This window comes from Plectrocnemia conspersa, unplaced genomic scaffold, assembly GCF_051122295.1.
Source record: "Plectrocnemia conspersa isolate PC_06_02 unplaced genomic scaffold, ASM5112229v1 ptg000009l, whole genome shotgun sequence".
NCBI classification, from domain to species: domain Eukaryota; kingdom Metazoa; phylum Arthropoda; class Insecta; order Trichoptera; family Polycentropodidae; genus Plectrocnemia; species Plectrocnemia conspersa.
Window position 1 is genome coordinate 15,780,330 of NW_028277173.1, and position 24,724 is coordinate 15,805,053.

General features: G+C 28.4%; 2 protein-coding genes across 3 annotated transcripts; one reads left to right on the forward strand and one right to left on the reverse strand.

The window, feature by feature from the left end:
• The first annotated feature begins 374 nt into the window (after positions 1-374).
• On the forward strand, positions 375-16,514 carry LOC148232046 (alanine--glyoxylate aminotransferase 2-like). The gene is made up of 10 exons (XM_088192594.1): positions 375-1,054; positions 1,122-1,193; positions 1,262-1,380; positions 5,952-6,186; positions 7,509-7,602; positions 7,690-7,904; positions 11,513-11,732; positions 13,171-13,415; positions 15,010-15,187; positions 15,970-16,514. Exons 2-10 carry the CDS (start codon positions 1,132-1,134, stop codon positions 16,057-16,059), a joined length of 1,458 nt encoding a protein of 485 aa, XP_088048720.1. The 5' UTR covers positions 375-1,054; positions 1,122-1,131; the 3' UTR covers positions 16,060-16,514.
• Positions 16,515-20,452: 3,938 nt separating this feature from the next.
• On the reverse strand, positions 20,453-24,075 carry LOC148232047 (lysosomal acid glucosylceramidase-like). 2 transcript variants are annotated; one of them, XR_015810648.1, is made up of 13 exons: positions 23,886-24,075; positions 23,683-23,816; positions 23,507-23,621; positions 23,319-23,448; positions 23,092-23,248; positions 22,869-23,029; positions 22,691-22,811; positions 22,509-22,622; positions 21,708-21,852; positions 21,564-21,643; positions 21,411-21,489; positions 21,212-21,325; positions 20,453-21,125 (listed from the first exon to the last, which is right to left on the reverse strand). XR_015810648.1 is itself a non-coding variant. In XM_088192175.1 (12 exons), the coding sequence occupies exons 1-12, from the start codon at positions 23,941-23,943 to the stop codon at positions 21,029-21,031; spliced, it is 1,590 nt and encodes a 529-aa protein (XP_088048301.1). In that variant the 5' UTR covers positions 23,944-24,075; the 3' UTR covers positions 20,453-21,028. The 2 variants fall into 2 exon arrangements, 1 of the variants encoding a protein (XP_088048301.1); XM_088192175.1 differs by having other exon boundaries at positions 21,212-21,489.
• Positions 24,076-24,724: the final 649 nt, after the last annotated feature.

Here is a 24,724-nt window from a genome sequence, read left to right on the forward strand (position 1 = left end):
TATGGACTATTAACATTATACTGCTTATAAATATATTCGCTACAAAACTGACGATTAGTTCATTAGGTTTTGAACCACTCAATAACAATATAGACACACCGAGGAATAAAACTTTAGGGGTCGTAGCCCTAGGGGTGGTTAACCTCGCGGCCAATGAGACTCTTGTGTGAATTTTAGTAGACTTTTTATTAGTTATATTTACACGTGACAATGGACGATTAACGGCGCGACGTTTCACCCAACTGCGGTGAAGGTGGCGCAGGTGGTAATGAACGTAGATGATCCTCCGGGTTTTTGTGGCTGCGTGCGGCGAGTGTCCAGTGTGATTCTTCGTGTGGCTGGTGGTTTGGGAGTTCCAGGAGTGATCTTCAGGTCTGTCGGTGAGGGCGCGTAGCTGGTCTTAAAAGTTTTTGAATCCACATTGAAACATTATATGGACTTTGATTTATCTATATTATTTTTCGAATAACTGGTAAATGAGATGATTACGAATTATGAATCATTGACGTTAGTTGTACTGCACGTAATATTCCGCACATTTCTAAATTACAACACGCATTAATACACTACATTAAGTAATGTTTGGATTGCGATTTTTTTTAAGCACGAATACTTTTTGATGCTAACGATGAACTTCGTTGTAATTTTAGCAGCAAGTAAAAAAATCTGCGATTCTTTTGAGCATTAGAAAACTACATCTTAATTATCAACTTTCATTTATATTAATAAAATAAAATCCGAACATTAAATTATGGCTATTTGAACAGTTAATATTGCGTGATTTTACATAGTGTGTAAACTTGTTTTTTTTTGCATATCTTATAATTAGTTAATTACCGTTTGATTTTATTGCTTGTTATCATACTATCAGCTATTGACTGTGATCAGTTAGGTGACGGATGCGAACTCGTATTCGAGTTGATGTCAACATTGCTGCCAAGTTTATCATTTCTCGCTACCAGCAGTTGGCTCAACGGCCGCTTTAGAAGCGGTCAGTCCGTGTCAGACCTCAGCCATTCCTCTATTTATATATATTTATCTACTTCTATAAAAAGTAAGTAAAAATACATTTAGAAAATTATTAGGAAAATTTTATATGGAAAAATAATTTAATTTATTAGCATAACCAAGATGACTTCACTGGAACATATGCCTAAATCTGAAACCATTAAATTGAGACAGAAACACGTGGGGTATGTATTATTTTCGTGGTGTATGTGCTATATTTTATTGCATTAAAATGAAAAATATTTTTTAATAGGAGAAATTGCCAGCTGTTCTTTCATTCTTCGCCACTGAAAATTGTGAGGGCACAAGCTCAATACATGTTTGATGAAAATGGCGATAGATACTTGGATTGCATCAATAACGTAGCGCACGGTTAGTATTATAAACTTTTATTTTAATATTCAAAATTACCATTAATATTAGTGGCAATACTTAAAATACCTCTCCGAAAAATTTAATATATCAGTCGCCCCTCTATCATAATTAATGTAATTTGATTACGATAGAGGGTTACTCTTATATTAGGTTTACTTACTTTATATACTTTTAAATACCCTTTTAACTTAGAGTAAATATATTTTGAAGGAACAACTCTATTGTAGGAACAACTCTATGGTTACTTGCTTCAATACTTAATTTTCCAGTGGGAGAAATAAAAATATTTATTTCATTCATTATTTTATACCTAATATCTTGCTGGTTGTTGGCATTTACACAGTTGTTGTCTTCATTGCTGTTAAATCGGTCATCAAACTAATCCAAATTACGTTTGACAAATTTTCTTCAAATGTTGGTCTGATTAGCTATTTATCTTGCTGTTCTATATATTATTTGTAGTTATTACTAATGCTTTTAATGAGTTCGTATTATTAATTTTAAATTTGATGCCACATTTATTTATAATTATTTTTTAATTAAAAGAATGCATGAAAATGTAAGTTTAATAAAATATTTATATTTATTTTTATTTTTTAATAAAGTATAAAAATAATTTAAAACGCCATTTAAATAATTATATATAATTTTTGCCTTTTTTTCTAGTTGATTTAATTTATTTTATTTATTGTCATTCAAGTTGTATACTTTGACGCTGTAATTCCAGCTTATGCTATTAATTATAACTTTTATTTATGAATGAGTGTTGTTTACTAACAATATAACTATTTGTCTATTCAATTAGCATATTGCTAAACTTTACTAGAAACTTACTATTCAACATGTAAATATAAAAAAAAATTTTAAGAATAAATTGTAAACATAGTATTTGATTGATAAACGTTAAATAAAATCAGTAAGATTCAATTAAATGTTATTTCTCACAGTTTCCGAGACTCCATCATGAATTATTCAATACGCTTAGAAATAGATAATACTGTCGTGTCACACCGTCAAGTCTGATTCAATATGCCCATTGAACTAGTTATTACAATCAATGTTGAAACAGCATAGAATAGTTGACTATAATCTACATGGCCCCATTTCAGCGTCAGTATCCGTCGATTAGTTTATTATAAAGTGTAGTATTTATGCAATAGGATTGGATAAGAAAATTAATCGACGACAAGTATTAATATATTGCGTAAAATGCAGTTTATATTTTTAGCGATCTAGACTGTTATGATAATATAAAAATAGTGACAGTGAATTCTGAGATATTTCGCAAAGAGCTAAATATAATTAGGAGTGAACGCACGACAATAGATCACCTGATATATTTGAGGCCAATGCCAAATGATCTAGCTTAGAATGAACTAAATCAGAGTGGTTTTTAAATAAAAAAGATTTAAACATTTGAACAGTTTCTTAGAAAAGCATTATCCAGGTTTGAAAAATTAATTAACTTTTAAACCCATAAGTAAAACGTAATTCATATAATCGGCTTAGTAATAAAACCACGTACCTAATTTTATATTAGCGATTATTATATTTCATCATTACAATAATATACATTTAATATAAATGTGAATTTAAGAAAATAAAATGTATCCTAATTATTAATTATTAGGACACATTTTCTTTTCTGTGTATTGTGTATTGTGCTTTATATTTTAAATAAAAATACTATAGTATTATTAGTAAAGTATTTTAATTTAAAATATAAAGCACAATACACAATATTGATATAAGGTAATGTGTCTTAATATTATTTATTTTTATTTTGATTTAATCAGAAGCTTAATGTGCCTATCTGTAATAATATGCACTACGATATATTTATGTATTTATAAACACGTGTTTCAGCTTAACGCCAATGTGCCATGTACTTTATATATTATCTTATATAACTATGATAAATAAAGATAATGTAAATTTAATGAAACGATAAATTGATTTAAAAGCTCGTTAACTACCTATACGAATCATTAAAGATATCTATCTCTGCAGATATTCTCGCTAAAGGTAGATTAAAAAGTGTGTTTAATTTAACGATTGCAACGCAACGTGTTATTCTATTTCTTTCTGAGAATCTTGGAGAAATGCTTAATTACATACTACAGTAATTAGATAGTCGTGATAACATTACTTTAAATAAAAATATCTTAGGATTTTCCTTTGTATCCATTCTAATAGTAAGGAATATTTCATGCTACTAGATTTCGATATTACCGATATATATTTTAATATGTTATATACAATCAAAAGCTTGTTTATAATTTATATTGTGAAAGCTTAGAATTCTAAACAACAGCATTTTTGTTGCCTTATTAGTGAGAGTTGAAATTCAAGTTATAAATAAATAAGATGCCAAGATCGTTTGTAGATATTTCCTTTTAAGAAGAATTCCTCAGAGATCATAGTGTAGATCGCTTTTCCAGAAAATGTTTTAGCATGACATTTATTGACGCTGAACGGTGCACGATTTACCTGGCAATGAATCCAAATTATTCACTTGATCTAAATCATCACATATTACATACGTATATTTGAGGATTCATATTAACCGGATAATTATAAATTTTTATTTCATTTTAAAATATGTATAATATATTTACATCACAGTTTGAGATTATATTAATTTATTTAGTAGATCTGTGATTCTCGTTTGGCTTATATTTTTTTTTAAATAGTTTTTTGAATATCAGTACGAATTTTTCAAGAGATTTTATAGCGTTATATTCAAGTCCCCTTTGCTTACAGTTTTAACATAAGTGTTGTAACTATTCTTACCATCACTCCCTTCTTTTGTTTGAGTGTCAATAGAAATGGTATCTGCATCATTCAAGCATTGGGAACCAAGATCATTTGAATCGTAGAAATTAATCAAGCCATATTTTACAGAAATTGATCAGGTCATCATCGTTCCCAACAAAAGTTTTGAAACAGCACGGTAAATCAGTTTCACTGATACAATACCTTGATTCATGGGTTGAATTACATTTGTAACACAAGGCCTAAATTTTTTTGCTTTTCTAGTCACCAAAAGTTTCATTTTATGAGTTACATTTGCATTCCCGCAAGTCATGATTGTAATACGCTCTTTGGATGATGATTTCGAAAGTAGTATTTAAAAAAAAATTAAACTACACAAAATTTTAATTAATTATACGGAATCAAGGGTATACTGTAGAAGTATGATTGGTTACAGCGATTGAAAAAATATATGTATACGTATATGTTATGATTTGTACGGTGCTGATATAGAATCGTCTTCTCTTTTTTGTCAATGGGAGTCTCTTTTGTATTCCAAAACATCTTGGAATAGACTTTCAATCGATAATATTGCAAATCAAAACTGGGACAGTTACCATAACGAAATATAAGTCGTTTGTGACGCTATTCGAGTCTGAAATATTCGTAGAACTATCGTAATAAATACCATTGTTTCAGAAGAAGCATTAATATTTTGTCATGTACCTGTATTTTTATGTAGCGAATTATTTCGCTCTTAGAGACGGTTGTCATGAGCTCTATTCCAATTATTCATTTAACATTCAATAATCTACACGTGATAAAAGAAATTTATAATGATATAAATTTCATGATGTCACGACTGTCGTCGTTAATAAAAAACGCGATAAGAAAATACATAAAACGTTCATATTTTTACTATGCCGATAAGGATATTATCATAATTACTTGGAATACATCATGCACTATGAATATAGCACAACAATAAATAACACATTTTGCACAGACTTAGGTCGACATTCGTACGTCACAATCGTAATATATTTATAACATTTATTAAAAATACCACATATAATATTTATTAAAAATAAAACACGAGCGCGATACGCGTGAACAAAGCGTGTTTGTTTACAGTACGCTTTATGTTCATACAAGTTCAATTACCCGTTGACATTTTTATTTTAACGTGTCATCGTAACTGGTGGCAAACAAGCCAAGGTTATCGCGTTGGTTATTTACATTTTAGAACACAGTTTGATACAAATATCATAAAGATAAAAATAAATGTCTTTATTTGTAGCTCGAGATAGTAGAGTTTGCCTCTGCGCATTTTGGCGGCAATGAAATTATTTAATTACCTTTGTGATAACTTTGGCTAAAATTATCTATTGTAGTGAAGCAAAAATAATCGGTTGAATAAACCAATATATGTCGTATGTAGTACCTTTGCAGTATTATTAAATATTTATTTTTCACACCTCAGTGATTGGGGCCATATTATAAAACAGTTTACTACTAATGCAAATTACGATGGAGTGTAAATTTAGTTAGCTCTGTATCTATTATATATTAAATAACATAATAAATGTTTTTAACATTGTAATACATTTGATATACAAATCTCACATCTCTAAAACAGCAATTATAGTAAAGTTTTGGATGAAGAGTTACCAACTAATGTACATAGTTTAATATCGAAGTGCAGACAAACTATGGGGGTTTTATTTATTGAGATTGAAACAAATATTAAGAGTTGTTTTATAGATACTAAATAATTTTCTGGATCTCTCGTAATTTTTTATTTTTTTATATAGTCGGCCATTGTCATCCACGCGTCGTGGAAGCAGGATGCAGGCAGATGTCCCTCTTATCTACCAACAATCGATTCTTGCACGACCAACTGGTGGTGCTCGCTCAAAGACTGGTAGAAACAATGCCCGAAGACTTATCCGTCTGCTTCCTGGTGAACTCCGGATCAGAAGCCAACGATTTAGCCCTTCGTCTAGCAAGGATACACACCAGAAACAAAGACATTATCACGCTAGACCAGTGAGTACACACATATATCAAAAATTACCAACAAGGGCCTCATTCGTACCAAACTCGAGAATCATGGTTTGCCACTATTATTCTATTAGATTTTATAATACTAACGATTAAGGGTTAGTGTTTAAAACATTTAACAAAATAATACAACATTGTGAAAGTGTTGTATGTCTTTCATTTTTATTTTTCATTATATTATTACTCGGAGCAGAGGTTTTAACACATGGAAACATTTTGCGGTCGCTGTAAAAATGTGTGGGTCGCGCGAGGCATTCCAAATATTCCAAATAGGGTTAAAATCTCTGGCCCTGGTCGTGCTTTGCAGTGCCTTCCAAAACAACAGGTGTCATTAAACAGTTTAATGTTATGTTTAACTAATAATATGTTCATAATTTGTAGATTTTGTATACATGTGCCAACCGAGTAGAGCGTGTCTAATGCTGTTATTTTTGCGTTTCTTTATTTCAGCTCATAAAACCACACATATCACAGTAAAATCATCAAAAATATTGTGGCTGCAGATGTGGTAGAAGATCAGCTCGTCTTTAGTGACAGGGCTGCTGCGTTAAGGGATGTATGGGCCTTTCGAGGCCTGCAACTGTTTCATCGAAGTTTGAGAGAAATATTTCACGTAATAACCCTGCATGAGTCCATATGTTTTATAACCAATGCGAGAAGAGGTCCAACATTTTCTGATATTTTGGAAGTAGTATATTGCTTTTGTGCAAAATTTAACGCAAATGCCATTAAATATAAAATGTCAATATTTTTTTTTTATTATGTTAAGAAAAATTGAAGAACGATTTTAAGAAACACGGTGTATCTTCGTCATACCTTGGTAATCTTGATTTGTTTAGGAGGATATTGTAAGCAAAAAATGTATAGTTTTTAGCCTTGAATAAGACACGTTATTGATGGAATACCATGCACCACGTTATTAAAGAAAATAAACGATCTTTTTATTATTCAACATAGTAATTTTCACGATTTTAATAACTTAAAAATGCCACATTTTTCCGCACTTATTTTTGTCCCAATATTCGTTTCTCACCTTAATTAGATTACATATTAGACAATGTCAGACTTGTTGTACCGTGCCTCGTATTTTGTATTTTGTAATGTAGTCATTAAATGTTAATTTTATTTTTTGTTCATTGATGTTTTTTTAAATATAGATGAGAGTTGAACAAAGATAGATCACACATAAGTATTATTTGACTAATTGTACTTTCTTAAAAGGATATCGACAAATACCGAAGCTGTTCTGAACTGTAGTTTAAATTATATTGTTGTTAGAACGTGTCACCATACTTGTGTTTTTACAGCGCTTATCACGGACATCTAAACACCTTGATTGACATCTCCCCCTACAAGTTTAAGCTTCCTGGGGGCCCTCCGCAGCAGGACTGGGTTCATGTTGTACGTACCAACCGTCAGATTCGATTAAGCCCCGGTTAAATGAATGCAAATTTGTATTAGCATTGAATGGTAAACGTGTCGTTTTAGGCACCAGTACCGGATATATACAGAGGGGCGTACAGAGCAGGGGATAGCAGTGGGTCAGACGGGGAGCTAGGAGCGCTGTATGCTGATGAGGTTGGGAAAATATGTGGTCAATTGGCGTTCCAGAGCAAGGGGGTCTGCGCCTATATAGCAGAAAGTCTACAGAGCTGCGGTGGTCAGATAGTACCACCGGCTGGATACTTTAAAAAAGTGTACGAGTGAGTATATACATTTTTTATACGTATATTTAGGATACGAAGTGTATTCAGAAAGTATAATACAAAGACATTTTTTTTACTTTTCGATATTTTGTCACCAAGGATGCATTTTAAAAATAGTATCACAATTAATTTTTTATGAAAGGCCTAATTTTTTGGTCGCAGTTTCAAAATGCAGTACAAAAAATGTTACATTATTCATTCATTGTAAGGTGTCTATCAATAGCTTATAACACTTGTTGTTTAACAAGTAGGCGATGATTACAGAAGTTGTCTATATTTTTGCTGAACGTACTTCGGATTTGGCATGATAAGTAATTAGAGTCATTTTATGCATAGTTAATTCTACTCCCGGATTCTATATTGCCAACTGAGTAAAAAATAACTTCCATTTTTAGTATCATTGTATCTTTACTTTTCGAATATTCCTCTATTTTTTGAACAAAGTTTCTTTCACGCTAGCTTTCATAGTAGTTATTATTAACTAAAAATAAGTTTTACTAGAGGATATAATTAAAATCTGTTGACGTGTGCTCTTTTACATCAAAGTTGATTTATCTTTTGCTTTTTATTACTTTACATCATTGAGAGTTTACAAAAATAGTTTAAAATTCTTAAAACATATATGTATAACATAACATAAAACATACATATCACATACTATGTATATTTACAAAAAAGTAAATCTATGATTTTTTCAAAAATAAATTCTAATATGTTAGGCCAAATTGTCTGGGATTAAAATGGTTATGCAGTATTTATCTATTTTATATTCTATTTTATTTACATAAACATTTATAACTCAAATTTGATTAATGTTAGTTTTAACATGAATATAAATAAAAAATATACGAGAAATCAATAATCAATTGAAAATAAATATAATTAAGATATATAAAATCAATATTAAATTTGAAATAAATAAAATAAAATAATATAAATAAATCAATCTCATAAATATCTAGATCTGTTTTTAAAAATAAATAAATATATAAATCTGTTTTAAGAAAAAGTATGTCACAGCTTGAACAAACAAATATACAATTTTCTTTGCACTCCTTTCTTTCGGATAATCCTAATGGACAAAAAAGAATACGTAATATATTTTATTAGAATAAATGGGCGAATGTTATGACCCCTGGTATAAAAACTTACGAGGCATCCAGAAGCGGTCGATCAAAGACGATGTTGTCCTATATTTATTGTTCCAAAAGAAAAAAGATTTGGCACCTGTATTTTTGATAAATATTTTTCTTATAATTAATGAAAGTTTTTTTATTAAAATATTAAATATATTAAAAGAAAATTCGAATGTTTTGGTTTTTATAATCAATAAACATGGTGAATCATGCGAGAGGTACACGTATTATTTTTTCGGGGCAAAAAATAATAATAATGTCAATACTGGTAGTACTGGTGTTGATTGTTTTTATATCGGTATTTAAAATTCCGGTATTATTGCAATCCTTAATTGCACATCTGTGGTTGATCTGAATTTTTAAATGCTTAATTGTATAATTATAATGGCCATCATAATGCATTTAGGAAACTTGCAAGTCATGATGGATAGATTTGTAATAAAAAAATGTTAGCAGTTAATTTAATAACTTAATTCTAAAGTAGTAATTTTTTTATTGTCTACTGTTTTAGCAATTGAGTAAAAATTTGCTCGGAATATCGTAGTCCATAAGGTCTAGACTGGTAGCCCGAAGATCAGGGGTTCGAGCCACGGCGTCAGATTTAATTTTATTTATAAAAAATGCGGCTGAAAAAACATGAAAAGTGACATCTAATACAGATAATCATTATTATAACCGATTCCCAGACTTTTAATCTGGTGGTTAATATTTACTTGTGGCTATTCATCATCCCTGATTGATTTACCCAGTTGGTGCAGATTTACCCCGTTATAACACATTGGACTTACGCTTATCAGGTAACAATTAAAGATTTAAAAAAGTTATCTGCCAACAACTCTTAAATGAGTAATTTATTTTTAAGGCGAAATCTAAAGATAAAGTCCTTAAAGAAATCTTCTCCATATCATGCAAATGGAATTTTTAAGGCTTCAAAAGTAAACACAATCTAGGTTTTCTAAAGTAATAAATAGCGGTCGAGCAAGGGCCGCATCTAGGAGGTTGTGCCGCCCGTATGCAAACATAGATTGACCGCCCCAACAAATTTTTAAATATTGAAAAATCAGGGGAAATGTTTCGCCACAAAAAACATGCAATTTTATAAGATACATACTTTTGTCACTATTTATTAAAAAATTGTAAATTTTTTATTGTGTATTAAAAGATAAAAAATATTGTTTAACTTTAAAATATTTTAAAAGTGCGCATTTAAAACTATTTGTTTTATTTTTCTCTTCTTAGATATTTATCTTCATCATATATAAAATTATATTGCTTAAAAAATACATATGCTGTTGCTCTTAATTTAGGCATTTTATTTAACTTTAAAATTATATTTAATAAAATCACAGATTCTATAACAATAATACTAACATAATGATTGTAAAAAGTGTTCTTAAAAATAAGGAAACAGCCTTAATATCAAACGTGTGTTTTCCACTGCAAATTATTTCATATAAGGTACATCGACGTTGTATTAAAGATTTTTTACAAATTAGTACTGATGAGTATGAAATTATAAAATTGATGTATAAATTACTATAATTCGAATAAATCCTTTGTTATTTATTTTGCCTATTTGGCAAAAATCGACGATCACCATTCATTAACTAATTTGATTCATTGCTGTTTCTATGTCATTAATTAACAATAGAAACGGCAATGGACCCCAGTTGGATCCTTGCGGTATTCCAGTATAGGTAATATATCGTTCTGAATGTGTTTTCATACTTGACAAACTGATATCTATCAGTCAAGTAATTTGAGAATAGCGTCATGAGACCTTCATAAAAGTAAACCGTGATTGACATTATCAAATGCATGACTTAATCAATTATTTGGTAAACTGTAATCTACTTTATGTAATAAAAATGTATATGAAACGAATTCACAAAGTGTTCCATCAGTATAGTTAGTTATATTTTTTTTGTATTATTAGAAAAAATAATAATAAAAAAAAAATTATACAAAAATTGGATATTTTTTAATACATACGTATGTTATTGTATTTTAATTAACTAATAAATATGAAGAATACTATGGTATCTAAATACATGATAATATACTATTCTTCATATCTTAATAAAAAGTAGAAATTTGCAACATAAAATTTTGAAAATAAAATAAATCATATTACGTAGCTTTTTCATTTTCCTACAGCGAATTCAGCAAAGTAGAAAGCTATAATTTTTGTGGCGATCTCTCCTGTGATATTGCAACGTTTTTTATTAAATATAATGTTCTCATAAAGCAATTTAACTTAAAACTAATAATGTTACCTTAGATTCATTTTGTTGTATTTTTAATATATTTTTTTATGTTTCTAAAACATTTTATAAAATAGGTTTTATTTTATTATAAGTGTATATACACACATTCTTACACGTGTAAAGCGCATTAACCTTAATATTAGCGTCGACTCGGAATGAAATAAAGTTAAGCACTTTTAATAATGCATAAATTATATCCTAGATACGTCCGAGCTTCAGGAGGCGTTTGCATAGCAGATGAAGTCCAAGTGGGTTTTGGAAGAGTAGGAACACACATGTGGGCCTTCCAATTACAGGACGTAGTGCCAGACATTGTCACCGTGGGAAAACCCATGGGAAATGGTCATCCAGTGGCAGCAGTTATAACGACAAAAGCCATAGCAGCCAGTTTTAGAGACACAGGTGTCGAATACTTCAACACGGTACGGATTATTTTTTGTAAATATTTTTTTTTATATTATAAACAAGCAGTTTAATATTTTATTACTAATGTTACAAAAAATATAACAGTTACGATAATTATTACGGCGCAAAATATGATTATGACGTCATTTAAGATCATAAAATTATTCTGAATAATAAAAAACATCGTTTATGTGCTAGCTCAATGCGTTAAAGCAATTACCTCATCGTCGTGCTATTATCTTATAGTCATTTTACCCTTGAAAATATTTTTTATCAGTTTATTCATCTTTTAAAATCAGACAAATATTATATACATATTAAACATAGTCTAACAAAACCGTTTGCTTCTTTGTATGACGCTATTGGTTATTTTTTGTGAAATCAATTGAATCAATTATAGATGATTGAGAAAGTGTGTCAATGCCAATGCCGTACAATTTTAATTATTATTATTATATAATAGTATCGATAAGCTGTTTAAAAAATCTAGTACACACCGGATAAAACTAACCGAAAAGTTTCATGGCCACTTACACCTTATCAAAAAAATTCAATTGCTATTTTTTTTATGTAAATAGATTTGTTGATTATTTGCTTTTCAAGTGACATATTCAAGGATAATTAATTATACATATGTTATTGTAAAATAAATTAAAATAACTATTAATTAAATAAATAGATTATTAACTTTACACTCATATATATGTAAGTAAATATGTAAAAAATAAACTAATGTTGGTTTATCCCAATTAAATATATATACCTTTTTTTGCTGTATGTAATCTGCAATTCTTCTTTTTTTTTGTTTTATCAAAAACTGGAGTTTAAAGCTGTATCATATTTTTCCTAGACGATATCCCTTGTCATTAGAACTATTTTCATTTTCATTGATATATGTGTGTTTAAAATGCGATGAAATTGATCATGAGAAATGCATTCATTGCATTTTTTGTGTCTGAGGAGGCTAATTGAAGTGAAGGCAAATCATATATTGGAATTAAATATTTGCTTATCTTAAACGGTAGTGTTTATCATCAATAATAAATTGTTGTTATTGAAAAATACAAATAACCTCAAAATTATCACTTTATTAATATCTATTAAATAAATAAATTACTATTCATATTTTGATGAATGTGTTTGTTTCTATGTGGTTCTTCCAAGTATAGTATTATCATAATACTTTGATGCAATGCCAGCAAATGTTTTGATACAAAATTTCATTGTAACTCAGTTTTAATGTTGCAAATGGCTTTAAAGTGTTTTGTCAAAACATATGAGGGTAGAAAGGTATATACACTCATGTACGCTGTAAACTTAGTTACACGAAATAGTTTATGTTACAGCGTTGTTCGCGTGTAAGTCTATTATAAATTTCACTCTCGCTACTTTAGCATCGTTATTTATACCACATACTGCTTTATTTATATTTATTATCGATGAAATCAATTTCAGTATGGAGGAAATCCTGTTTCGTGCGCCATAGCCAACGCAGTTTTAGACGTGATTTCGAGCGAAAACCTCATGGAGCATGCAAGGGTGGTGGGAACGAGACTCTTAAATGGGATGAGGGAATTAGCCAAGATCCACAGCATCATAGGAGACGTGAGGGGCGTCGGCTTCTTTGTGGGTGTGGAATTGGTCCTGGATCGCCGCACAAGAGAGCCAGCCACTCAACAAGCCAAGCACGTGGTCGCTAGGTGAGACAGAGATTCATCTGCTCGGTAGTTTAAATTGTCCGTTTCCGGTAGTTGCATCGTTTGGGATTTGATTGTAACTGTTGAGGCAAATTGCAGGAAGACGTTGTAAATAAAACTGTCTGATCTCAAAGTAAACGTTAACACAGAATTAATGTACAATTTTTAGTTTATTTAAGTGACGCCAAAAACTAATATTAAACGTTTTTACTTATAGATTTCTTTATTATAGGTTAGTCGAATTTTTGTATCCAATAGGCTGAACTTTGTGTTCATAACAAATAATTGCATTTCTCTGTAAAAACTAGAAGTTACAGAAACTATTAATTACTTTTAGATGTGTTAAATAATTACCATACGATTGCTATAATTTTTATCGAAAAAATGATAATACATTTATTTATGTTGAATTTAATATGGTATTTAAAATTAAAAAAAAGTGTTTTAATTCCCTTGTTTGGATTGAACAAAAGATATTACAGGATGATTCAGAAATTATGTTTGCAAGTACAGTGAAACAAAAAAACTTAAACTTCAGGAATTTATTCTGGAGTCTCTCAAGAATGTTGATATTTGATATGCAAGGCAAACAGAAAATTTGAGTTCAATAAGACCAAGTACAGCCTGCAAAGTTTAGGTCTAAGATGTTTCCATTTATTTCAAATATCAGTTTTCCATGTGTTTTTTATCGCGATTAATTCCAAGATGTTTGACTGAGTTCTCTTGTGGTATTCATTTCCCGTTAAGGAATACCGAAAGACAAATATCTTTGTTTAGTGTAAATGTAGCATGAATTGAATTTGTTTCATTGGCTCTGATTCGCCATTTAGAGAGCCAAATTTGGACTTTTGAGGGATAATCTTGCAGTCGTTTCGATGCTTTTTTTAGTTCAGAAAAAACGTTTTCGAATATTGTAGAGTTGTCGGAAAATGTAGTAATTCTTATTGAGTTCGTCTGAAGAAGATCTATCGTGTATAAAAATACAGCACCAGTCCAAGAACGTTGCCCTGAGGCGCACCCAATGATATTTGGTACAGTTTTGTGGATTCAATTAATAAATATAAAATACATTTTTTTATTATGTTTACACATATAACGTCGTTTATAAATGATTAGATGTGTCGAACTAGATAATAAAGCAATTAAGCAAACGAACCATTATTACAATAAAGTTTTTAATGTAATATTCACGACTTAAATATTTAATTTATTTATATAGAATGCAATTACATATATTAAGACATTATATCACGCTTAAAACTATTAATAAAATGTTTACTTTTTTACTTGTAGCTAACTTCTTGCATAGTACATGAATCTGTATATTTATCAGATGCGTACAGTGAGATACATTCGCTTTCGCTCGCTCGCGTGTTTACTGATGAGAGTGAGTGAGAGATAAGGGCATGCGTTACATGTGCTACGCACGTCAAATTCTTCTCACTCATTCTCGTCACTTTATACGCAAGAGAGCTAAAGGGAATGTATCACTGCACACGCCTGATTATTTATTATATTAATTAAAATTTATATATTTGTTTTTATAAATTTGAACAATAATTATGATATATTTACATATTTTAAATTTGTTTTTCAGGATGAAAGAGGAGCGCATCCTCATTAGTTCGGATGGTCCAGATTGTAATGTTTTAAAGTTCAAACCTCCAATGGTGCTCAATGAATCCGATGTAGACAGGCTGGTGAGTGTATTGGATATGGTGCTGGCCGAGTTGGATCAAGAGTCGAAAATGGACTCCGAACCAATCACGCTGAAGGTAAAGAGCATTATGTTAATTAGTGTTTCTTTCGAGAAAGTTTAATTATCAAGTTTGCCAGAGGCGAACGTAGTTGTCAATTTGTTCGTATGCAATCTCTCGCAAAAGTTTGCAAAACTTAATTACGAGTCTCATACCGCTTTAATTTATTTAACTTGTGAGCGCATGTCGAAAAGGAATTTATGATAATAAGAATCTAATTTAAAAATAAATACACGTGATATAAGGTATGCAAAGAATCATGGCACAAAAATAAAAGTCATTTTACCCGGTTGCCAAAACTGTCATAGCAACTCTAATTAAAATTGCAGTGCTAATTAATCCTGCTAAGTGATAATTTCGTTAATTGATCAGTTTTATCTGTGAGAAAAAATAATCTGTTACTGAATCTGTTACCTTTAACATGCGTATGTTTATTTAAATGTTATTATGAACAGCTAAGAAGGTGTCATGAATTTAAATAATATATAAGTGACTTCAAGAAGAAGAAATGAGTGGAGGGTCCATCATTCAAAGCATTGGAACTCAAAGATCGATTAAATTAATTTTCAATGTCAAGACGTGTCTAGAACTGTTTTTAATGAAACGTTTAACTAAAAATACAGAATTCATTAAGATGTTGATAAATAAATAAAGATGTGTCTTATAGTTACTATAATATAAGACAATAGTAAAACTCTTATGTAAATAAGTACTATATATTGATATTTAGCTCTCGTGAATATGTGTTATATATTCTTTATGTCATTATTTTTTATCTGATTCTAATTTAATTTTTCCAGGTATCCATAACTGCAATTGATTCAGGACTTCTTCAAGCAAACAACCAGAATAATAAAACAGAAGCAACCAATAACAGAATTAATGTTTAGTGTTAGCTTTTTTAACAAATACGTATTTTAAATACATAATTTTATATTAGCTCAAGATATTACACTATCTAAATAATATGCATTATAATAGTATACGTCATTATTTGATTGCTTTATTATTACAAATATTTTAATAATTAATGGCATATTAAATGTATTTTATTAAAAAAATTGTATCTAAATATATCAAGAAATATTTTTATATATTTAATTTATTAGTTTTAAATATTGTAGTTACATAAAGTAAATTATTAGGTGTATATTAAAATTTCACTTTTATATTAGTAAATACTTTTATTTTTTATTTTGATTAGTATTATAAGTAGTAAAATAATTATTTTACTTAACTATCTTATATAGATTATATTACTATGCATAGTATATTTTTGTTCGCATAGATCAATTCCACATATATGTATATATGATATTTATTGAAATAAACTAATAGTTAAAAATGTGGAGTTTTCCTTATAAATAACTTGCTTAATATTACAATAAAAATTAGGTAGTGTGGTGGACAAATTTTTCGGGTCACGAACCAGAATGGTATTTTTTTTGTTTTTAGGGCCGCAGACTGTAGAAAAAAAACAATTTATCTAAAAACTGATAATGTGGTAAATTTAAGTTACATACTACATTATGGATCGCGGACTGATATTTGCACAGGCCTGGTATAGGCATCCAATTGGTATATTTTAAAATAGCAATTATGTAATATATTTTTTAAAGACAGTAAAAATAAATAAAATAAATAATCTTACCTCTCGTTAAATATTTTTCAGAAAAGTTAAATTGAAATATTCTCCAAAAAAATATAAATTCGACAAACTAAGTGTTTTCTTGCGAGTGTTTTGAGTTCTAAAACATAGTAAGAAGTTATATATACAAATTTCAAAACTTCCATAAAGATTTATGAAGTCTATTGAGTGTTTTAGAGCAAAAATTCATAAAATTGTCTAAAAGTTTGTGTATTTGTGTTAGAGTTTGTAATGATTTATGAGGTCTCTAACGAATGTTTCAAATCCAAAAAAAAAAAAATGGGTACTATTTGGGTAAAAAAATGTAAAGAATACTTATGTTCTTGTTATTGTTTTAAGCCTTTTCAGATAAAAATCAATTAATAGGTTTGAATATTAAAAAATATGTAAACATTACTTAGGGTTTTGAGGATATTTTGAATCAAAAATTTAATATAATTATGTGAACATAGTACAAATTGTTTATAATTCTGAGGTCATATAAAAGGTTATACATTTGTTAAATTTGGTGTTTTAACAGTAAAAATTTACATTACAGACAGAATTTTTTCATAAATAATGCTGATATATTTTTAAAAATTGCGTTATAATTTTTTTACATGTATTATGTTATAAAAATATCTGTGCTAATATTTATGATTGAATAAATGTAAATGATTTTGATATTTATACAAATATGTGCACTTGTAAAGGATTCTGAGATCTTTTTCGGATGTTTTAAGCCCAAATAGTTATATAAATGGATATGAATTTATATACATATGTTCTTTATTAAGTTATTTTGGGGATGTTTTGAATCAAAAATCTAATATAAAAGGTTATAAATATGAGTACTTAAGAAAAATTGTAAATTTATTCTCAAATCTTTTAAGCATTAAATATTATTTTACTTTTTTTCCCGGTGATAATACATTTTTTTAATAAATTAGTGTGTTTTTTATAATGTTAAAAACTTATCAGATATTATATTAACGTACATTAATTAAATTAAATTTTTATTAGCTGATTTATATTGTGAGACAAGTAAGGTAAACAATTTTTTTTAATTCACTCTCTCACAAAAGAATCAATTTATATCTTTCAGATGAGTTATTTAAAACAGAATTTAAATTTTGCCTGTAATAAATTAACCCATCTACCCTTGTTGATAATATATCGACCGCAATTTAACCCCAAGTGAATCTTCCATTTCAGGAGCAAACTTTAGAAAGCACTTCATCATATTGAGAAAGGGCACGTAAACTTGAAGAAAGGAAAAAGTACAATATATTTATCACGATGAATACATGTTATATTGTTTAAATATATCTACGGTAATTTTACTGATTAAGTGTAGGTACTTCATAAATTAAATTATAGATACAATATTCGGTAAAGTATATTTCAGTGACTAATAAGTAATTGTATAATATATTGTACTGGAGAAAAGTCGACCGATTGAAACTATTAATGAAAAAACTTTTGGTAAACTTGCGGTTCTGTGGTAGTGCAAGCGATAGTTCAATTTGAAGTTAATTACGTCAACTCTAAAAACAGAAATACAAATATTTTTTGTCGTGTAAGTAATTTAAACATAATTGGGTATTGCGAGATCTATTAAATATCAAGAGAATCAAAAGAAAACGGTAGACGTGGGTCAAGATCATGTTTTTTAAACAATGTTTAAGTAAATTTAATTATATTTAAATAGTGAAGATACAGTATAAATATTTAAACATCACTTATAATAATAACTATGATGTATTATATATTACATTAAAATAAACAGTAATTGAAATTTGAAGGTTTATTATATTAGCATTAATGAAAAAAAAAGAATATAATCAATTTTATATTAAGACGTTTGTTAAAAATATTAATATACAATTGAAAATATAATGATAGCATAAAATAATTTATATGCGAATTAAATGCAGAAAATTTGTATGGATTAAATAACTAAAGTTGGATCTTTTAACTGAAATATGTACATCTAATTATTGCGAGGTCAAATATGTAACTAGAGACAACACTAAACCTAAAACTAAATTTAACACCTAAATCTATCAAATATAAGTTTTATAACTATCTTATTAACATATTATTAAACAGTATTATATAACATAAACTGAAATAAATATACTTGTATGTATATAGTTGTACCTACACACATTAGTATTATTTTACACTTTATAATATTATATATTAATAACATTTTACATTTAATAATCACTAGGGATTCCAATCCCGGGATCCCGGGATCCCGGGATCCCGAACGATTTTCAATACCCGATGAGTCCCGGGATTATAAAACATAATCCCGAATTTTTTGGATTGATTGATTTATTAAGCACAATCGAATTATTATTGACAAAATCGTTATATTTCGTATACAAACTTGCGCGAGTTGCACGTGTCATCTATGAATCTTTGAGGCTGTGAGTCTGAACGTGCTTTTTCAGCTTCAGGCTGCTTAGGAACCAAAATCAGATCAAGGCTAAATGATGAAACGCTTGATGCTTTGGTGTTACTTCGTGAGTTTTTTTCAAAATAATGTTTTCCATTAATTGTGTAATGAATGTACATATGTACATACATTGTCAAAAGTTCATTTTTTATCTTCTCAAATAAATAAATAAGACCTTCCCTTTTTTATTTTTATTATATTATTTTCTATTTTAAATCCAAGACTAAAATTATACGTACTTTATACATTGTACGTTATAAAAAACGGATGTAAAAATATATTGTATTATTCATTTTAAATTATTTTTATCGATAAAATAACATTAAAATTATCCCGGGACTGGTCCCGGGATCCCGGGATCGACTAATTGCAATACCGAAATCCTGGGATCAAAATTTTGGCCCGGGATTGGAATCCCTAATAATCACAAATATTTAGACTATTTATGTATAGAAACTAAAATAAATTTATTTAAAAAGCATTCTATTTGTTTTAAGTTGCAAGTTCATACAATATTATTTTTTTATATCTATAAAAAGTACTATCTATATTTATTTATACAAATTATAAATAAAAAAAAACATTATTATTATTTTGTTCATCCATATGTATGTATTTACCATCTATTATTATTATATTATAATCAAACACATTGATTTGTTTATAATTTTTTATTGCTTTGCAAATTATATTAGGGTTGTACACGTATTTTTTAAAAATTATTCTTTTATAATTATAAGAAATACATGTTTAATAATATCATACAAGTTGTTTGTACAACTATTTTTTATTTCTTGTATTAATTTTTATTTTTAGTGTAATTTACAAGATATCGCTTTTATTTTAGATTTTAGTGATTTTACTTTTTAAACACTCATTAACATTAAATCAAAGCAATTAAACCAAATCAATTGAAGTATAGGTTACATAAGATGATATTTTAAAATATGATTAGAACTAATGATAATATAAATCGGAAAGTTAAAACAAAAAATATTTCTAGTTATGAATATGTGGACTATATACAGATTTTTGATCACATAATCTCATATAAAATTTTTGAATTCTTTTAAAAATATTTTTAGCTAGAACTATTTTCTGAATATACTAAAATTATTACTACTTATCACATTGTGAATATTAAAATATTTTATAAGATATATTATATAATAATCATTAAGAAATACTTTTATTATTTGGAAATTTGAACCTGGCACTTAAATAAGTTAAGTGAGTAAATATTAAAAAACGTTACCATATATTGGTGTTTTAGTAGAATTTTTAGAATAATGAACAAAAGTACGTTTATGACAAATAACATCCCTAAATAAATTAAAAGCAACTCATGGCATTTACACTTTATAAATTATTGAAATATAAAATTTTGCATTAAATAATTATAGTAAAAAATATGCACCGCAACGGTATAACTTAAAAAACTTTTATTCGATCAGTAATAAGAGCTTTTTCTTAATATTGTATATTTACTCTAAGTATCTAATTTAAATGTACATTTTCATTCATTACAGCACATATTGCGCATTTAAAAATATTTATAAATAGTAAAATCGATGCTTTTTTTGTATTATATATCCCTAAAATATAGAACACATTTGCTGACTGCAATTTTCAAGTCGGTTGACTATTTTTTGAAGTTTTTACAGATTTAATTTAAAACGTGATTTAATAAAAGCTGAGAAAATGGATGATATCAATTATAACAATAATATTTATTATTATAATTATATACAAATTCACTTTATTATCAGTATAATATGGTGTTAAACGAATTAGGCAAAATGTCGAATTCTATATAACCATTACTTTCTTCGTAAATAACGACATGTCTTTTGTTTGAATATCTGAAAATATTAAAAAGATATAAACATTAGTTAACGATAGGTAAGATATTATTATATAGATAAACATTTTAAACAAGTATACTTACGGGTTGTAGAATACCACGACGATTACTCCATCCGGTCGTAAAAATCCAACATTATCAATATCTCCATTAAGCAATTGTACTTCCACTCTTATAGAGCCACGAGGTATAAATTTGCTAAAATGTCCAATTGCATAAAACATTGGTTGTTTTAAAAATTCGTCATTTTCTGTATCAACAATGACGCTTGCATCTACGATACCTTTGGACCATGAAGGACCACCTTCTTGGTTCAAACATAAGTTCCAATCCAACCAACCAGAATACCAATGGTTCAAATTCTGAAATGATTTATTTATTTAATGACTTAGATTATTTAACCTACAAATATATGCATTAATTAATAAAATTTTACCAATAAAATATTGCTGAAGTACCATTCAGCTGGAAACCACGAGCCTAAATGGACCCCATGATCCATCCAGATTAAGACACCTAAAATGTAGAAAATTAACATTAATATACATTGTTTTTTAGTGTAATTATGAGATAATAATACCATAGCTTGCTTCTGTCATGAGAAAAAATTTCTCTGGATTATAATCATGAACATCGTCTATTAATACTCCTGGTAATAGATGGTCATAGTAAAAATGGGTAGCAATTCCATCGTAGTATTTAGAAGCATTTTCATTTTCCATTATCTATAAAACAAAAACTAGGTTATCTATAAAATTCCAATGTATCCCTATATATTAATTAAAATTAAAAGAGCTTTCTAAAAAAAAATTTTACTGACTAGGCTAGTTCAAACTAATCAAACAATTGTTTTACAATTTCACTTATACTGTGCAATGGATGATCTACTGAGGATACACGCACTTCTACATGTTCAGGGATTCAAAGAATTGTAGTGTCACACTGTTCAACATAATACTACAATATTAAAAATAAATTAATCCAAACCTAACCTAACCTAAGCAAATTAACCAAATGAAAATGCAAAAACTATAGTTACTCTTATTGCTTGTATTAGATCAAGCTGGTTTTGGTTAATAAATTTAGGTTAGGTACGGGTTTGAACAGCATATAAATCAGTAAATTTTGTTAGTACAAATATACATATATGTATCTACCGATGAAAATGTACTCGAATATGACTTCATTGGTAGCACACATACAAAAACTCAATGAGCGTGGCAACCCTTGCAACGCTTTGTGATGCAAGGAAGTGACGTATCCTCAAATACAGAAACATTAGTCAAAATTAAAAACGCTCGTGTGAATAAAAGAAAATCTCAATGAATTGGGAAACGTATACACGATACACAATATATATCGTATGCATTATTATACTGACCATATCAATTGCCCATGGTAAGTAATACTTGTTTTCATCCAATATCAATATTTTTGTATTAGGAAATTTGGAATTTCGAATGGTTGGTCCAAAATAATTGATTAACCAGTTAGTCTGTAAAAATATAATGACAAAACTCATTACAAACATATTTTTAAAATAATCATTTTAAAAAAAATTACATATTCTTTCATCCCCCATCCCAATGAATTAACATCATATCCCAAAATTCCATTCGTTGGTTCGTTTCCTGTGGTTATTCCCCAAAATATGATTCCATGCTTTTCGTATTCTTCTAAAAATCTAAAATGCATTGTTTATCAACGTACATTCTAGTGCAAAAACTTAATTAAATCATACCTTAAATGATAGTTTGCCCATGTTTGAAAATATCTTTTCTTTAATCGAGATATTCCTACTAATGCGTTATTAGTCTTCATCCATGACGGCGGAGACCAAGCAGAAGCAATAAAGAATACGTCAGTTTTTGCTAGACTTTGAGCTTTCATAAGTAACGGAATCTTAAAATATTAAAAGTAACATTTAGATCGATTTAATATCATACTTTTTAATGGTGTTTAACCTTATAAAGAAGATCTTCTTCTTGCAATATGAAATTAGTCAACTTTTTATCGTCTTTTGGAGACATATTGTATGTGTAAGGGCGAGGCGAAAAATCTGTTCCGCCAATTGCTGTTCTTATCATATTATATTCTATTCCAGTCTTACTAAAGTACGACCTTAAAATAACATAGTGTAAAAATATATTAAATTAGCACGTCTTGCCTTTTTAAACAATAATATTTGTACCTCATCAAATTTTCACTTGCGCCTTTACTAAGATTCCCTAAAAGAATTCCAACCGAATCAGTTAAAGAACCGCCAAAGCCGATGATTTCTTGGAATGTTCTTGTTCGATTAACGCTCATCACGACATTTCCTAAAATATATAGAAGAAATCATATTGCACACAATGTAATTTTAACTCACAAACTCACCTATTTTTCCAGTGATAATAAATGTAAATAACACACTTATATCATTTGCTCTATAATTTGATGTGAAGGTAGAATAAATAATGTCTCCTGTTTGCTTTTCAAACCTCAATCCGTCCTAAATATTCTGTATGTATTATAAATGTGTACATTATTTAAAAAATAAAATTCTCACATACCTGTGATGATACATATATGAAGTATTGTCCTTTGGGAGGAGGTTTAATTTCATCAATTTCATCGCAGTATGTCGAGTTGCAAACGCACACGAATGAAGATAGGTTATATCTTCGTTGTATACACGGTTTATCAGCTTGCATAAAATATAAGAAATTAGGTTTGGTTTCAATATTATATATTTTGTATAAATAGTAATATTCACCGTTGGAAGTATTACTCAAAAACAAAACACAAAATATGTAAATCGCGAAGCTGTACATATTTATGGATTTTTTTTATATATTTGGTATATTTAAAATCTATTTTTACGAGATATACGTTATAAATATAAAAAAATTTTCGTTAATTCATAATACATATCTATAGTGTAACACTTCTGCGTTGGTTCACTCTAACAGAATAAATACTACTAGTATCTAAATTTATACTATCGTTTTGATGATCATTATTTTTTTCATATTATTTATTACAGTACTGAATATCAAATGCATATTTTTTATTGTCTTGCATGTAAATTTTTTCATTCAATAGAATATTCTTCTATAATTTATTGCAAACGCTTACACTTTTATGAAAAATAAAAATTGAAACATAACATATCTGAAAATCCTTGGAACTCATATAAATTATAAAAATAATTCAGATATGAAAGTAACCATTTATATACTCTCGTTTTTCTTATCAAAATGAGTTCGAATTTGTTTTATATCGCATTAGTACTTGCATGAATACATTGAACCACCCTTCCATTTAATAATTGGACCCTCTAATGAAGGGATTATATAAGAAAGACTAAAAAGATTTTAGCTGAACTTTCAAGCGTGAGAATCTGAATATTATGCTATTAAATCATAATAATAATCGCCTTTCGCTCAGTCGCTTCCTGATTTTTGTACTTGGTCTTTAGTACTGACCATGAAGGGAATTTTTAAATGCACAAAAGTCATCCTTATTCATAAAAAGGTAATAAATTGTGAATAAAGAACTATAGACCAGCTGCAGTGTAAAATCTCTTGATCCGGGACTTGGAATGAACGTCGT

Bases quoted from the DNA above. Each gene is read 5' to 3' on its own strand.
- LOC148232047 (XM_088192175.1), bottom strand. From the start codon at position 23,943: ATGTACAGCTTCGCGATTTACATATTTTGTGTTTTGTTTTTGAGTAAT. The intron at 22,812-22,868 runs GTATGATTTAAT...AATGCATTTTAG, and splicing joins TGGGCAAACTATCATTTAAG to ATTTTTAGAAGAATACGAAA. The intron at 22,623-22,690 runs GTAATTTTTTTT...ATATTTTTACAG, and splicing joins GATGGGGGATGAAAGAATAT to ACTAACTGGTTAATCAATTA.
- LOC148232046 (XM_088192594.1), top strand. From the start codon at position 1,132: ATGACTTCACTGGAACATATGCCTAAATCTGAAACCATTAAATTGAGA. The intron at 6,187-7,508 runs GTGAGTACACAC...GTGTTTTTACAG, and splicing joins GACATTATCACGCTAGACCA to CGCTTATCACGGACATCTAA. The intron at 13,416-15,009 runs GTGAGACAGAGA...TTTGTTTTTCAG, and splicing joins GCCAAGCACGTGGTCGCTAG to GATGAAAGAGGAGCGCATCC.